This window comes from Lactuca saligna, chromosome 9 (genome assembly GCF_052625555.1).
Source record: "Lactuca saligna cultivar CGN05327 chromosome 9, ASM5262555v1, whole genome shotgun sequence".
Classification (NCBI taxonomy): Eukaryota; Viridiplantae; Streptophyta; class Magnoliopsida; order Asterales; family Asteraceae; genus Lactuca; species Lactuca saligna.
In genome coordinates this window covers 195,474,481-195,492,663 of record NC_136425.1, presented here as the reverse complement: position 1 = coordinate 195,492,663, position 18,183 = coordinate 195,474,481, and the positions used below count along the sequence as shown (strand labels likewise).

General features: G+C 32.8%; 2 protein-coding genes across 2 annotated transcripts; one reads left to right on the top strand and one right to left on the bottom strand.

Annotated features, from left to right (window-relative positions):
* Window positions 1-1,913: 1,913 nt before the first annotated feature.
* LOC145017963 (peptidoglycan-binding LysM domain-containing protein) lies at window positions 1,914-3,618 on the top strand. The gene is made up of 3 exons (XM_078975908.1): window positions 1,914-2,398; window positions 2,664-3,079; window positions 3,450-3,618. The coding sequence occupies exons 1-2, from the start codon at window positions 1,967-1,969 to the stop codon at window positions 3,036-3,038; spliced, it is 807 nt and encodes a 268-aa protein (XP_078832034.1). The 5' UTR covers window positions 1,914-1,966; the 3' UTR covers window positions 3,039-3,079; window positions 3,450-3,618.
* Window positions 3,619-9,913: 6,295 nt separating this feature from the next.
* Window positions 9,914-11,018, bottom strand: LOC145018488 (uncharacterized). The gene is made up of 4 exons (XM_078976369.1): window positions 10,942-11,018; window positions 10,770-10,841; window positions 10,579-10,689; window positions 9,914-10,464 (listed from the first exon to the last, which is right to left on the bottom strand). The coding sequence occupies exons 1-4, from the start codon at window positions 10,987-10,989 to the stop codon at window positions 10,171-10,173; spliced, it is 525 nt and encodes a 174-aa protein (XP_078832495.1). The 5' UTR covers window positions 10,990-11,018; the 3' UTR covers window positions 9,914-10,170.
* Between the last annotated feature and the right edge of the window lie 7,165 nt (window positions 11,019-18,183).

Below are 18,183 nucleotides of genomic sequence, written 5' to 3'. Positions count from 1 at the left end.
ATTTAATATAAAATACAATTTTTATATAACTAATACATATTTATATATAAAAATATGGTTTGAGTGTAAAAAATGTATTTATACAAAACTATGATTTTTAAGTTAAAAAAAAACATATTTATAAGGTTTAAATGTATTAAAAAAAATATTTATATGGTTTCAAATAGAAAATTATCAACATTGAACAAAATTGAAAAAAAATGATGTTCGATTTGGAATAAAAAAAATAGTGTCAAAGCTGAAAGAAAAAATTAAACTTAGTGTCAAAATCGAAAAAAAATGAAAACTTAGTATTTTTTGTAAGAAAAAAATTCAATTTTGACACGTCAGCATATAATGTCAACATGCCACGTCATCAAAATTGACACGTCATCATGCCACGTCAGTATGTAACATGGTTAACCAGTCAAGTGGTCAGAATTGTAACAAATTGAGAAACACGGTGTCAAAATTGACACAAAAAATAACACGGTGTCAAAATCAAATTTCTGTGTTAAAAAAGTGTTTTTGTGTCATTTACTCTACTTTTATTATAGATGTGTATGAAATTAGGCTATGCATTTATATGTTAATATAGATTTTAAAAATAGCTTAAAAGGATAAAATAAGTGTTAGTCATTTAAGATAAGTTTGACTCTAATTCTTTTTCACAGGATGGTAAAGTCATGTTACTTTTATTATTTATCAGTAAATGTTACTTTTATTATTTATCAGTAAATATGTAAGATGAAATGTTTTCTTCGGTGATCAAACTAAATTTGATACTATTCATAAACATCATATAGCCATAGTTGCTACCTTCACTATTTTCACATAATAAAGATTTATTTAAAATAACAAACGAAAATGACTATGCTATTTTTGGCTTTTTAAGCGTTTTTACAATTTATAATAATGAATTCATATAGGGACAAGGGCAATGACTCTTTTTAGGTCTTTTTTTTTTTGGGAAAACGATTTAGGATGGTAAGAAACTTTTAGGTTTGTTAAAAAAACATTATTTTTTAGCTTATTATATCAATAAAGTCTCAAAATTGTTCAAAAATCAATATTTTTATCAAGAATTTGAGATTTATCTGGTAACATTGCAAGAAAACAAACTTACATGAGCATTAGGTCTTATTACGTATACATTTTGTATAACTTTAACCACTCAACTTATTGATATTTAGATAAATATTATCCAAATTCATGTGAAAATTAGGATCTATTACATTAAGTCAGATTCAAACCATCTTTCTAACTTACAATAAAACCATCTTACAAGAAAAGACAACTAAGACTTTGTCTAATACACATGAATCGCAGTTCCTAATCATTGATGTGCACTATAAAGCGTCATTTGGCCCGAGTCCGCTAGTCTGACTTCAACTCTCTTAAAGTTTATGTGAGTAAATAATTTCTATTAAGTTGATTAGTTCTTTTTAAAGCTCAAAAACTAAAAACAAGTATTTATCTTGTAAATGTTCAACTCATTTTCTAGAATTGCAATATTAAGTCAAAGGAGCTTGCTTTAACTTCATCTATGTCATGTTTTCTTCTTGTTTGATTCTTCATCCATTCATTCCTAAAAATTACATTTTTTTCTTTAGATTCTTTAAACCACAATTAAAATCAGACGACAAAAACATTTAACTTAAACATTAAAACCTACTTACCAGAAAGTTAGGCAAACCCTAAACTTTTTGCCAAGATTATCCTTGGTCCATAACATCTAAATTCAAAAAGGGTACCCCTATTGACTAGAGTTTGCATCATCAACTATTATATTTTGCTATACGTTTGTTTAAATGGGTTTTTAATTTCAGGGTTGAGAATATAATGTTTTTATTAAGGACCAAAATGGGAATATTCAGTAGCTAAGGGACTCGTCTGGTATTTTACCCAAATTCTTAAATGGTAAAGTTTTATCCACGTAAACCAACCATAACTCTCTGCTTGACACATTTCTTTTCTCTCTCTAAAAATGGGATGCTGTGGTGAAGAAGAGGAAGACATCCTCCAACCACTTCAACAACAACAAACCCCAACCCTACACTCCTCATCCTCTTCCATGGCGTCGTCAATTACCGGCGATGACTCATATACCACCATATCTCCGATGAATTCCAATTTTGCGGCTTTAATTTGTAAAGATATCCTGCGTACGATCTTCGAAAAGCTTCCGGTGGTAGATCTAGCAAGGTCGGCGTGTGTATGCAGGTTGTGGAGTTCAGTAGCTTCTGATCGAGATATTCAGGTTAGGGCTTTCAAGGCGCCGTGGAAACTGAAGGGCGTGATCGGGAATCCTAGCTCCGGTAGCTTCTGGAGAGATAATAGACTTAGCCGTTTCGCTATTTCACATCGGTTGGTTCGCAGTGACACTGTTGCTAGCCTCGCTGTCAAGTACTCCGTTCAGGTTTTCCTCAATCCCTGTCTGCGTCTGTCTTATTAAATTTCAATCTATTTGTTCATCAGATTCCTCAATCTATGTGTGATAGATAATCAGGGATGAAGAATTGATTGTAATTTGAGAATGGAAATTCACCCCGTTTCTTATCTGTCACCCCATGTGTAGTGTGGAATCCGATTTTATCTCAGTCGAATTGCTACATGATGCTAATCGGAATTTTCAATCTATTTGTTCTTCGTTGATGTGATGATTAACTCTGTTTCTTGTGTAGGTTATGGACATTAAACGCTTGAACAACATGATGAGCGACCACGGGATACACTCAAGGGACCGATTGTTAATCCCTGTAAGCTCGCCAAGCCTTCTCATCAATGGCACATGCTATATAGAATTGGATGCTCATGCTAAGAGGGAAGTGGCAGTTTTGTATCTGGAAGGTAAACCTGAGAGAAAGGTGACTGGTGTGTTGAATAACGTGACCTCTGAGCAAGGAAAAAGAAGGATAATCGACTCATTGAGGAGAAGCATGCAGGTTGATGATGGTACTGCCCAGTACTACTTGTCTTTATCAAATGGTGATCCCAGAGGTGCGGTCATGGAGTTTTCTGAAGATCTTAGGTGGGAGAGGGAGGTTCGTTTTGCCTAATTTGGTCATACAATTGAAGGCTAAAGGCAAGAAATAGCAAGGTACTTCAAGTTATATCTTCTTTTTATTTCTATTTACAGCATTATACTTTCAGTTTTTGAAAAATCCAACCAATTATAGAATTGTACTTTCAATTTTAGTTTCTTATTAGGACATTTGTAAAATGCTCTGAATTTAGATGACTATGCTTTAAGTGGGTAGATTTTTGAAGAGGAAATGAATGTAGGATGCTATAAAAAAACAAATAAATAAAAGTACATTGCTTTTCTTGCATTTTTCCCTACAAACTGATGTGGGAATTTAGAGATGGGGATAATGTAATTAAATAGTAACCATGTTTTTGTTCATTATTGTGACATTTTGTATTCCTTTTGTTCCATTGTTAGAATAATACATGTGAAATTGTTGCAGAAAATGGTTTGTGATTTCTTTCAAGTGGAAACACTTGGAGTGGGACTACAGGCAGCTGATTATATGTATCAGTGTATGTGTGTTAAATGTAAATTCTGTGATGATATTATATACTAGTAGTAATTGTAAAGCTATATCGTATTATGTTAATCCTACATAATTTAAACTACATGATGCTTCCTTCCCATTCCCCATAATTCATAAAAATGTTCAATTTTTCTGAACTTCTATATATCATGCTTTAATTTCAAAACTGGAGTTTATCTTCTATTTATATTCATAGATACTGCTTCGGTATTCTGCAAAAGTTTTGGGGCTCTGATCCTTTGACCTTGCAAGGGGTTACAACACCTATGACCCTATAAAATTCAGGGTGTTCATGATCAAGCTTGCTTTATACAAGTGTGCATTTTCACCACCTAAATTGTATTACTTACTTTGGTTCCTTTTGAAACTAGTATAAATTCATATTACACTCAAAATGACATGTGATCACCAACAATCCTCCCCTCTCCTATTTTAATGTAATTCTTTGCTTAATACAAGCAAAATAAACAACTCAAATCATGCATAAATGAAAATATTGAATCAATTGAATGTTCACTAATAGTGTTCTATATTTTCCAAATATCCGAGAATCGGGATGTCATAAGGATTGAAGCTGTCAACCCCTTCCCATTTGAATACATGGAGATAAAATCCACATTGGTTTACTAGCAGGGAATAACGCAACAAACTCAACTTCCACAGTTGAATTAGTAATGCAGATTTGTTTCCTAAATGCCCAAGAAATGACTCCTCTCCTACACAAGAATATTTAACCACTCGTAGAGCAATGATTGTCCATGTAGTATATCCAACTTGCATCAAAATATCCTATTAAAAATGAAGGACATCCAAGATAAATTAAACCGTGGTTCATGGTTCCCTTTCATTATATAAATACTCTTTATATTGCTAGCAAATGTTAGTACTTAGTACTTACTCATATACCTACTCAACTTTCCCACAACTAAAAAAAGTGGAATTCTAATGTCATAATCTATCAAATTATAGAGTTCTATGCATTATAAATGCCCTTAGCAAGACAAGGAGGCTGTGTAATTTCCTTAAGATCAAACTCAATTAACTAACCTACTATGTAACCGATTAATATCAATATATCCCTATCTATTGCATGTTCATTTATCGACTATATGCTCTATGTGTGCAACCAAGTAAGTTAAGATGGATTTGTTATCGACACTAGTATGTTATGTCGTATGTATATATTACAAGAAGTCAAACTAAAAAGGAAGACATTAGCTTATTCAACATTTAGTTTTTGTAGATGAAAAGCAATAACAAGCTAAAGAAGTTGCAAAATGGGGATATCTTAATCAACATGTAACACCTGTATTCCAAGTTGGTTTAGCTTACTATTTATCAGAGACCAAAGATGGAGTTTTAGGAAAAACTCTATGCCACGATCTGGTGCATGGATGCCCATGATGTGGCATGGATTAAATGGAATGCATGTTTATCATGAGTGCCATGGTGTGACAGTAGGTTGGCCACGATGTGGCAACTATTCTGGCCCAATCCCGTAATATTAGGGTTTCCTCCCATATTTAAGCAACATTTCCAGAGGATTAGGACATCCTCTTTAGCCTCCAACCATGTACCTCAAACCCTAGCCTCGTTAGAGAGTTTTGATATTCTTGGTGCCTTGAAGAAGAAAAAGAAGGTGTTTTGGTGCATTAATCTAGCAAGCAAACTTCATCATCACCATCTTGAACATATATATTGTACCCTTGTGAGTATTCAAGTACCAAGCTTTCTAGTTTGTGCTTCTAGATCTAGGGTTCTTGTTCATTTTCTTTATAATGTGATAGTTTGAAGGAATGGATTATGTTGAAAATCGGTTGTAAATTAGCTGTAATTTAAGTTGTCAATTAGGAGTAAATCAAGGTGTATAATTTCCACGATTACATAGTTGCCTAGATTAATAAGATAGACTCTAGTATAAATTAAGGCCCTATACATCTTTATTTTGTGTAAAATATAGATTACAATCTTTCACATGGTATCAGAGCAGCATTAATATTCCTGATGTGTTCCTTTTTTTTATTATTTTTTTATTTCCAGTTCTTTAGGGTTCCTGTGTTTTGTACCAAACCTTGACCATCACTCTCCAGATCCTTTCGTCTCTGTTGATAAGTTTTTTTCTCAGTTATCATACTCCTATTACAAGCATTCTTTTATTATGTTTATTAAACAATGTATGGAACATACAACATGTTCAATCTTTCTTCCTCTCTAGTTCTCTCTGCTGAAAAATTGACAGGTTTAATTATATGACTTGGTCATCTACTGTGGAGTTGTGGTTTATAAGTCAAGGTCTTGATGATCACTTGACAAAGATACTGAAAAACATTGATGTCAAAGACCAACCCAAGTGGAATGAGACTGATGCCTTCCTTTGTAATGCCCTCTGGAATTCTATAGACCGAACGATTGTTGCTTGACACCGATCGTATCGCTCTTGCTATGAGGTTTGGCAGAAAGCAAAGAAACTTTACTTGAACGATATCAATTGTTTATACACAATAGTCTCTAATATGAAGAAAATCGAGCAAGAACAAGATATGAAGACCTATCTTGGGAACATAGAGACTATCTGACAAGAGTTCAATGAGCTGATGCCATCCTCTACCAATCTCGAATTGCAAGATGAATAACGTGGAAAATTCTTTGTGGTTCTTGCACTTGCAGGATTGCATCTAGATCTTGATTCTGTTCGTAACCAAATCTTAGCTACTCCAGGAGTTCTAAATCTTGATAATGTGTTTGAGCAACTACTTCGTATTTTACCACCAACAAACATCACTACTGGTTCCAACATTACTGTTTCTGCAATTCTTGTTGCATCTAAGGAGGGAGGCAACCGTGGTCGCGGGAATAGAAACCGACCCCGATGCAGTCATTGCAATAAGATTGGCCATATAGTTGATCGATGCATTCAACTTAAATCACCTAAGATAGCCAATGTTGCACATAATGAGGGAACCTAATGTTGCAATGTGTTTATCTCTGCTGCTGACTATGCAGAACTCCTAAAACTACGAGAAGATAACCAATCTCCTGTTGCTTGTGTATCTCAATCATCCCCGATGGGTCCTTGGGTGATTGATTTTGGTTCTACTAAACATGTGTCTGATAACACAAATTTATTATCTAAGATTACATACTCAAATACATTTTCCCATATTACCATGTTTAATGGCTCACAAACTAAAGCTACGAGCATTGGACAAGTACAACCTATGCCTTCATTATCTCTTGATGTCCTTTTTGTACATGGTTTTCCATTCAACCTTATTTCTGTTTGTAAAATAGCTAAAACCCCACCATTTAAAGTTATCTTTTTGGATGATTTGTTTCTTGTACATGATCAAAACATTGGGAGGATGATTGGTGTAGGACGTGAGTGCCATGGGCTATACTACCTCACACCACCATCTTCACCCACAACATGTATTACAATCGATTCTTCTGCCATTATTCATCATTGTTTGGGACATCCTAGTCTTTCAAAGTTACAAAAATTGGTACCCATTATTTGCAAAGTTGTCTTCATTAGAGTGAGAGTCATGTCAGTTGGGAAAGCATATTTGTAAGTCCTTTCCTAGTCGAGTCAATAAACAATATGAATCTCCTTTTACTTTAGTTCATTCGGATGTGTGGTTCCTAGTCGTGTTACATCACATTTGTGTTTTAATTATTTTGTCACCTTCATTGATGATTACTCAAGGTGTACCTGGTTATTCTTAATGAAAAATAGATCTAAATTATTTTCTATCATTAAGTCTTTTTGTTCTGAAATTAAAACTCAATTCAGTATCCCCATATGTATCCTACGAAGTGACAACACAAAAGAGTATTTTTCAACTCGCTTTTAGTCATTCATGACCTCAGAGGGTATGTTTCATCACTCCTTATGTGCACATACCCCACAACAAAATGGAGTGGATGAACGAAAAATTATACACCTGATGGAAACAACATGTACTCTCCTTCTTCATAACAATGTTCCACTGTGTTTTCGGGGAGATGACATTCTGACAACATGCTACATAATTAATCACATGCCTTCTTCAGTGTTAAAAAAACAAATTCCTCATTCTTTATTATTTCATACTCAACCACTGTTTTCCTTCTACCTCGTGTCTTTGGTTGCACATGGTTTGTCCATAATCTCACACCAGGAAAAGATAAACTACACACAAAGTCTCTCAAATATATCTTTTTGGGTTATTCTCGGACACAAAGAGGTTACAAATGTTTCTCTTCTGATCTTGGACAACATCTCATTTGCGTTGATGTAACTTTCTTTGAAACTACCCCGTTCTTCAATCGTACCGACCGTAGTAAGTGCTCTCTTGATTTCACCCCTGAAGATGATCCATATAACCCACCAAAATTCTATTATGTGGATCTGATCACAGATCCAATCAATGATTCGTCACTACCCATTGATCTTATCACAAATACGCTTCACCTTTGCATACTTACCAGCGACGTCGGCCAGCCCAACCGAATGACTCTTCTTCCGATGAACATTCTCCTAAGCACATGCCTTCACCCAAGTAATTCTACATGCATCAACCTATCAACTTTTTAATTAATAAGTTAAAAAAAACTAACATCACCTCACATATTACTAACTTAGTTAACGACTTTGCTTTATATATATTTTCCTGTGGACCAAATACGTTCACTACTCTCCATTCAGAACCAAGACAAAAGAGACCTGATTCAATCTGAAAATTCAAAGTTATAATAATAACAATTTACTTATTCCTTAAAATATGCATGTTAATAATGAACCTATCACTAATTTGAAGCCCATGTTGGTTTTTTGTTGCTAAGCCCTCCTCGACCTTTTAAAATTTCAATTATTATAAAGAAAAATAATAAGGCTCTACTGTGACTAAAATTGAAGTACACAACTAAAATTCCACATTTATTTTAGTTTATGTCATTAATAGCTCTTTTAATTGCCGATTTATGGGTATATTAGGTTACTATTTTCTTTTTATTCTAGTGGTTTAATTAAAAAATATAGTATTTAACTCCTTTTTATATGATTTTTTTTCTTAATCATTTTTATTTCTAATTTTTTCACTATCATCCAAGATCTTTGTCGGATATTAATATAATCCCTCCCTATCCGCAAATCCTGGCTTCGCCCCTGCCTTTATCCATGCACCAGACTCCATTTCCATCCTCAAGAGGTTACTGCTTTAGTTGCCAAGAACTTATATTAAAAGATAAACAAATAGGTGAAAAGGGAGAATAAATAGAAAAAAAATATCCATCTATTTTTCCCTCATACTTATTCTCCTACCACTTTTAGATAATGACAAATGTAAAAAAAATTTATTAATTTTATTAAATATGATAAAAGTTATAATCTTAAGTGTGAAGAAATATGATAGAAGGAAAAAAATAAGAATAAATGAAGGATTGAGAAGGAAATAATATGAAAGTTATGTGATATGGGAGCGACGTGATACGCAAAATGAGAGAAAGATAAATGAAAAGTATAAGAAGAAGACTTATGGTTTGAATAACATTCCAAATTAGCTTCTCTCATTTTTCATTTCTTAGACAAAGAAATCTTTTCAAACTTTTGGCCACCTTTCAAGACGAGTGATCGAAGAACATGAGAAGGATGGATACTAGAGAAGTACTTGTCGCTAGTTGCAGAGAAACGCAAAATGCAAGGAGATGGGTAGAACCGACAAAGAAGGGGAAGACCACTAACAAGAATCAAAATTTAAACCGCCGACATATTCTAGCCGATGTGATAGCTTGTCGACTACCAATGAACCGAGAGTGGAGAATAGATAGGTGCACTAAGGCTGGTTAAAACCGGTTTCTATTTTTAAAATAACCGGTTATTTTTAATTTCGCTTTCGGTTAAAACCTAATTACCTGGTTGATTTTTTTTTTTTTTTTTAATAGTGAAAGTAAGTTAAAAAAACGGGTATTTTCGGTTACGAAAATCGGAAAAATCATGGTAAAAAACTGATTCACACTTTCTTAAAAACCTATATTCAACCGGTGATTCGTTTTTAGTTGAACTTGTTATGGAAAAACCAATCCAGTTTTTTGTACTTTCCGGAAAATTACAAAGACCAACAAAAGTAATAATCACATCTTCGATGATATTGTTAGGTGTTTTGGCTTTTTTTAGCTATTTTTTTATACTCGATTTCCATGTTACACGTCCTTATAATTTGTTAAAACTGTTGTTGATCTGGTATTTTTTTTTTTTTTTCTGTTATTGTTAATGTTTGTCTTTATTCACTTCCTTTTTGTTTTCTCAAATTCCATGTTACACTTTCTTATAACCGTATGATTTGGTTTAATCTAAAATACTATGGATGTCCATCTTAAACACATATAAGAATGTCCACCTACCAAATTTGACATAATCTTTACATTTTTTCCAAATAAAAGGAAGTATATGGACACGTACCTTTTGTACATCAATTCAATACAACAACTCACTAATATTCTCATCCCTTGTTTAAACGGGGCTGTGCAAAATTGACACAAAACAAGATTTCTTAACCATTTTGTATCAGCCATGCATATTCGAATCATTCCTTCATGATTACATAACCAGATCGAGTTGGATTCGAGCCTTGTTTCACAATATCTATAGTATATATCATTTCCATGCATGGGACACACAGTGTAGATACGATCCATAACACCCTGACGCTAATATTAATGTAGGACCAGATTCTTCAACACCCTTCTGCCTTTTCTCTTTCCATTCATCACCTTCTTTTTCATCTTCTTCATGCACATCCTCCTCCTCTTTTTCCGATACACCGGAGCCACCTTCCTCAGCCTGCTGCTTCCCTTTTAGTTTCTTACCATCAATTAATTCGACACAACTAGCTTCTTTAAACTGGTGCATCATTTCATTCAACGCTTCATCACTATATAATTCCTCATGCTGCATGCATGATCAAACTCAAAGAAAGAACAAAATCCCATATAAATTAAGCCCATGCAATTAATTCTACATACATCAACCTATCAAGTTTTTTAATTAATAAGTTAACTTCACCTCACAGATTACTGACTCAATTAACGACTTTGCTTTAACAATATTTTCCTGTGGACCAAATACGTTCACTACTCTCCATTCAGAACCAATAGAAGAGAGACCTGGTTCAATCTGAAAATTCAAAGTTATAATAATAGCAATTTACTTGTTCCTTAAAATTAAGTAATTAAGATCATAATTAATTTACAAACCTTTATCCATGCACCAGACTCCATTTCCATCCTCAACAGATTACTGCTGTAGTTGCCAAGGACATGATTAACCTATATAAACATATACGATATACACGAAGCCTTCATATAAAGATCAGATCATTAATGATTTTCTTGTTTTTGATTCAGTTAAGTGTATATTTATAATCACCTTGTGGACAGGGATGGTGATGTTGTCTCCATAAATGATTGGTGGCATCAGAATTACGGGAAAAATCAAGCTACTATATGTCTACAAAAGATGAATTAATCACAATATTTGCAAGTATATATAAGTATCAAATGAAAAATAGTTCATCATAGTTTTTTTTTTGTTTCTTTCAATAACCTTTAGGGTTTCATCTAGGATGAGTTCTTCAGCAGTACCCAGAATGTCCAGAAACGAATGCCTGAGAAGATTGGATTCAGCATCCGCTAGTATCCCAATTGTGGCTTTTGAGACTCTTTGAATCTCCTTCATCCCTTCAAAATCGTCCCCAAAGACTGTAACAAGCTGTGAAAAAGAGTAATATATACAGAATTTTCAGCGAATTTAATGATTTCTATATTTGTAACAGATATGAGATACGTTGAATGTGGAATGTAGAATGTGATCACGTACTTCTTTATTACGAATCCTATATACTTTTCTATCAAGTTTGGCCTCTGAAGCATCTGTCTCAGTTACTTGGTGAGCTTTCCGAGTATTATCTTCATTTTGAAAATTAGAAAAGTAAAAACATTGATTACAACTAATTAACAACTTTCTTGATGATAAAATCAAAAAAGATAGATAATTTTAATCAGATTACTGATACAAAAAGACAACAAGAACACACCGCAGCAGAAATCTTGTGAGAATTGAACGAAGTTCTCCAAGAATCCTTAGCAAAAAAGGAACAAAACATCGATCAAATTCTTAAACGTGGAAATTACATGACAAAAACAAAAGAAATGGCGCTGATATTATACAGTTTCGTAATGATAATGAGATCCTTACCGAAAACTTTCATATAGCAGAGATCATTTAGTGGATGATCATCACGTTTCAGAAACAGCTCTGTAGATAAACGCAGATTTAGATTTGGTTCTTCAATTTTGGCCTTCGCAAATTTGTCTCTTCTTGGATTTCGATTCATTTTCTTGCACCCTTCGAACGATTGTAGAAAGAAGACGATCAGGGAAAATGAAAATGGTTTTTGTTTTTCTGTTTGCGTGAAGTGATTTACAGGTTTTTGTACGAAGGGTTTCAAGTAAAGAAGAAGAGAAGCGGGAAATTCTATTATTAATCGACATGACACTTAAAAAATAGTTTGTACTTTTAAGTCCTTTGAGATATAAGGTATTTACGATTAGTCCCTGTATTTGTTGTATAATGTATAAAGAAGATGGGTTCAAGTTCGGATTTTTCTAATCGAATATACTCCCTCCGTCTTAATATTATTGTTCACAGACAAAAAACACACAGATTAAGAAAAAACATTAATTAACAACAATATGACGCGAGATATGAAAAATTATTGTTTAAGAATGTTAAAAAAATAAAATATATTTTAATCACTAATTTACTAATCCTTTCTTATAAATAAAAATATTTTTCCACATGTCATATTCTTATTTATTTTACCACATGTAATTTTATGGTTATTTTAAATTAATTTTTATTCTACATGTTATTTTTTTTTTTTTTTCATTTTAGTAAATTCTAAATAGTATTTAACTGCAACAATAAATACATATCAGTTTCATTAATGATTTTTTTTTTTCTAATTTCAAAATTACTAAATTAAAGATTCATTAATTTTCTTATCATTTGTTTAAATTTAAAAGAGAAAAAAAAACACTTTAATTTTTATAATTCAATATTTTTTCATTTTTTTATAAATTCATACTTCTCAAATGTTTAGAATTTTGTATTTTATTTTCCTTTTAAATAAACTTATGTAATATATGAGTCTGACATCTAGTCGACTATTATTTACTTGTAAAGTTGAGGTGAGTTGATTTTTTTTTATTAAGAGTTATTTCTTAAAATGATCATATATTTTTATATTTTTCTATACTAATAAAAAATTAATTATTAATTTAATTTGTTATTTTTTTAATAATTTACGTTTTATTTGAACGCTTTATAAAAATGATATTTGTTATTTTCTCATTATTTTTTATTTTTCAAAAAGTATTGATGTTGATAATAAGTTAGACAATTATTTATTTGACCCCTGATTTTTGGGGGAAATTTAAATTCATCTTGAATAAGTTTCAGTTATAATTGTCGATAATTAATTGTATTTCTATATTGAAAATAGTATAAATCATGTTTAATAATTGATTAATAATTACGAATTTTACTATAAAATTTTAATTATTTTTATAACTGTGGTTTCTATGGCTATAACCTAGTTTTCATTTATAAAAAAAATAACCAAATTTCAACAATTATCATAAACCGATCTTTAATTTTGCAAAAAAAGGCCTCATTAATTATAGATATAGACGGTTCGCGTGTATTTCTTTTTATATTTTCATTTAATTAGTATTGTTTGGCATCTTTTTGTCTTTTCGTTGATATCTCTAGTATGATATTCACGTTCGGTTTCTTTCTAAGAGCATCTACAATGCATAGTTTAATGTAGAGGTGGCAATCGTGTTGTGTCGTGTCGGGTTCGTATCGTGTCGAAAAACTAAATGGGTAGAAAGAGCTTGACCCTAACCCAACCCATTTAATTAACGTGTCGTGTCGTGTCAACCTGTTTATTTTCGTATCGAGTTCGTGTCAAGTTTCGGGTTAGGGCTATACCTTGAAATATTTCGTGTCATGTGAGGTTAGAAGATTGAGCATGCTGAAAGAGTAGGAGTTGGGTAGGCAGAAGGGAAAACCTAATAGTTTGGAGGCAGAATAGATAAATTCATAGCAAGTTCAGATGACAAAATTAAAAGAGTAGGAGTTGGGGATGCGGATGACAAGGTCGTGAGGATGTGAGAGTGATGAAAGAGACTGGGTAGTTTGGGAAAGAATGGAAAAATTGAAATTAAGTCTTGATCTAGATGACCAAATCATTTTAACATTACAAAACGACTCAATTTTAAGGTTTTCTTTTACTTATGGTTTTGGTTTTGAATATCTCTAGTTTATTTAAATAATTCAAAAAACTTGCATATAAATAAACGGGTCGTTTTCGAGTCATATTCGAGTTGAAATTCTCAACACTAACCTTACCCGTTTAATTTTCGTGTTGTGTCGTGTCAACCCGTTTATTTAAACGGATTGAAATATCTTACCCAAACCTGTTTATTTCGTATCGGGTTTCGTGTCGTGTCAATTTTTGCCACCTCTAGTTTAATGAGGTGACATATCTAATCGACATTTAATGGATTAAATTTATAATGGGATATCATATTGGCATTCAATGAATATAGAATTAAATGGTTATTGAACTTTTCAATGGAAAAAAGAAAACCTTTTAACTATTAAATATATATTCCGTTGAACTTTATTGAGTTCAATGCATTATATGAAAATTAATGTAGAGTTGTATAGTAAGTAAAATGATGATGTGTCAATCTATTAAACTCTAATAAGGGCATCCACAATGCATTGAACTCTATAAAGTTCAATGGAGTGCCACATCATTATTCACTATTCAATACAACTCTATTCATTTTTATCCCACAATCATTAAACTCTACAAGTTCAATGAAACATATTAAAAAAATATTTATTTAAAGATTTAAAGACTTTCCTTTTTCCCATTGAAGAGTTCAATGACCATTGAACTCTAAATCCATTGAATGCCAATGTGACATTTCACAATGGTAGAGTTGTATCCATTGAATGACAAGTAGGCATGACACTTCATTCAACTCTTCCATTAAAATCCCCATTATGCATGCTCTAAGTTTAATACATTATGAATAACATTAACATTTGAGATAAAAACGGATGGCATATGTAGTGAATTTATATTCATCATACGTGATAGTGACACATGATAAAGGCTATGAAGCATGATATATATCATGGCAAAATTGTATTTATAATTCTAACATTTAGATTCCAATTTATGTTTTTAATGCCTATATATCTATATACTAATTGTTTCCATTTTTGTTATATCTATCGATATAATACAGATATGAATGAATTCTACTTAAAGTAAATTACAAATTAAAATGGTCCAATGGTACCTAAGGTTTACAAAGACCTCTATGATTAATCTACTTTTTTCTTCTACTCACACCAATGGTCCAAAATGTGTTTTTTTATATTTATATTTATTTATTTGTTTTATGATTTAGGTCCTCAAGTTAACTGTTGTCTTGCTTATGCCCGTTATATCTCATATGTGCTCCCCACATGAGGTCATTTTCATATTTTTAGGTTGGAAAACATATAGTCCATTTTTGCAATGTATTATATCTATAAAGGATTGAAGATCAAACATCCCTTTCATCTCTATCCCTTTCAACTGAACTAAAAAACAATCGACAATGATGATTTGTTATTTTGGTAAAGTGGCGATCATGCATACTTTATGGACCCATCGCAACCCTGGGAGGCAATCATGGTGTTACCCTAAACTGGTATGTATTATTTTTTAGCTTGTATTTTTGAGTTTTTTTTGTCGGTTCACATCTTTTTGAAGTTTTTCTTAATTTATTTAAAGGATTCTACATATGGGTTTCTTGGCTCCACATATGTGTAAACGAGCAAAAGACATAATTCTAGGATTATTGAAATCAATGAACAAACTTCATTGTTTGGTAAAATGGAGGACGAAGTGACCAAATTGAAGTTGTACCTGATAAGCATATATTTTCTTCATGCTTGTCTATTTTATGTTGAAATAATATATATATGTGTCATGGTTTTGTTGTGTAGGTTTTTGTTAAACTTGATTGTAATATGTAATATCAAGTAAAAAAACGTGTACATGCACCAACCATCAGGACGTGGAAAATTTTCTTGACCCACTTATGTTTGCAAGTTACGCAAATCACTATATGGTTTGAAACAAGCCCCATGGACTTGGTACTAAAGGTTTGCTCAATATCTTCTTAGCATCAGATTTGTTTGTAGCAAGAGTGACAATTCTCTGTGTACCTTCCGTCGAAACAACCAACATGCTTATCTGCTTGTCTATGTCGACAATATCATTCTTATAGCTTCTCCTCAAGTCAAAGCTGAAAGCATATCTTCACTCAAGACAGGATTTGATATGAATGATCTTGGCAAACTCACATATTTCTTGGGCATTTTTGTTAGTTACTCATCGGGTGGTGTGTTCCTATCTCAATAGAAAAATACTACTGAAATCTTCAAAAGGGCTAAAATGGAGAATTTCAAACCCATTGCTACACCCGCTAATACCAATTCAAAACCCAGCTTAACCGACGATGATCCCATTCAAGATGCATCAGCCTATTGATAGTTGGCTAGTGCCCTTCATTACTTAACTTTCATTCGGACCGATATCGCCTATGTTGTTCAACAAATTTGTTTGTTCATGCATGCACCCCGAGAACCACATTTGAATGCTTTAAAAGGGATCGTATGATATTTGAAAGGCACTCCAAATCTTGGTTTACACTTCAACAGATTAACACCTTCTCAACTCATTGTCTATACAGATGTCGATTGGGTTAGCTATCCAGAAACATGTCAATCCACTTCAGGATATTGTGTCTTTTTAGGAGACAATTTGATCTCTTGGTCTACTAAGCACCCACCAACTCTTTCTCGCTCCAAAACTGAAGTGGAGTATCGATGTGTGGCAAATGTTATTATTGAGGCTTGTTGGTTGCGTAATTTTCTTCTTGAGATACATACTCTTCTTAAGACCGCTACATTGATGTATTGTAACAAATATTTCAGCGGTCTATCTTTTGGGCAACCATGTTCAACATCAATGTACCAAACATATCGAGATGAACATTCATTTTGTTAAAGACAAGGTGGCTCTCAGTCATGTTCGAGTTCTTCATGTTCCATCCGCCTATAGTTCGCCGATATTTTCACTAAAGGGTTGCCTCACCAACTGTTCGTGGATTTTAGATCCAGTTTAAGCATCCGTCCTCCTCCTGCTCCAACTAAGGGAGGCTATTAGTTGATATTGTATAGATATTATTTGTATTTATCTTTAGAAGTCATTCTTTCCTTCATTACAAGGATTCGATTGTACTTGTATATATACAGATATAAAATGAATGAGAAGGCAAGGGAAATTCATATTATTTTATCAAGTTTAAGATTGTGTTGTGGTGTGGTTATTTTGCTCAATCAAATGGCTATTTGTAAATTTTGATTGAATGTTTATGATGGAGTAATGGAACAATTTTTTGCACCAATGGAATGTTCGATTGTCAATGAAGTATGCATAAGTTTAAACCCAAGACATACTAAACTAGTATGTACCCATATCCAACATAATCAACAAAACAAATCTTAGCTATGATATCACTTATCAAGAATAATAAATCACACACACAAAACATAATATTTATGTGGTTCGGTCAATATGATCTATGTCCATGGCAGGAGGGAGTATTATTATTCACATAGTTGAAAACGTTATCACAATCATATACGGCGACCACTTTAAACCCTAGCTATTATCCCTTATATATAGGCAAAGAATACACATAAACCCTAGCTACACAACCGAATTGGGGCTCGATTCTGTTAGCTGATCGTCAGCCAAACTAGTTACCCAACCAACTAGCTATGAATTAGTTATAGATCATCTGATTGTTCAGCTATCTAATGCTTTGCCAACTAGCTGATGGTCTTTAATTCTCAAATCACATTTAACATAATAAATTTTTATTAAAAATAAAAATTAGAAATAACGGCAACACCAATAATGACAACATATGCCAATAGGCATTTCATCAACAAGTAACAACAAATAAATTCAACCAAAATATATTCCTTCCTTTGTTTCCGTTTTCTTAATACAATTAAACGGTTTCGAAATCCGATATACATATGTGCCTGAGAGAGGGATAGACATTTCATCAACACAACAAAAATTTCGAAGATTCTCATCCCTTGTAAAATGGGGTGGTGTAAATTTGACCAAAAACAAGATTTCCTAACCATTTTGTACTTCAAACATTTGTGTATCATTCTTTCATGATTATGTAACAAGAATTTGTTCCCCTTCCCTACCATTTGCATGCATGTGACACACCCGATCCATCATGCTGCTGACAAAGGACCAGCATCTTCAGATTTCTTATGCTGCAAATGCTGCTGCTTTTCTTCATCTGTTAGACTGGAACCACCTTCCTCAGCCTGCAGCACCTGCTGCTTCCCTATATCCAATTCACCGGATTCTTCTGTTTGTTTACTTCCCCCTGATGATTCCCCAGGAGAAGAAATTACAGCTGGTCCAAAAGTTTGACTCCAAGT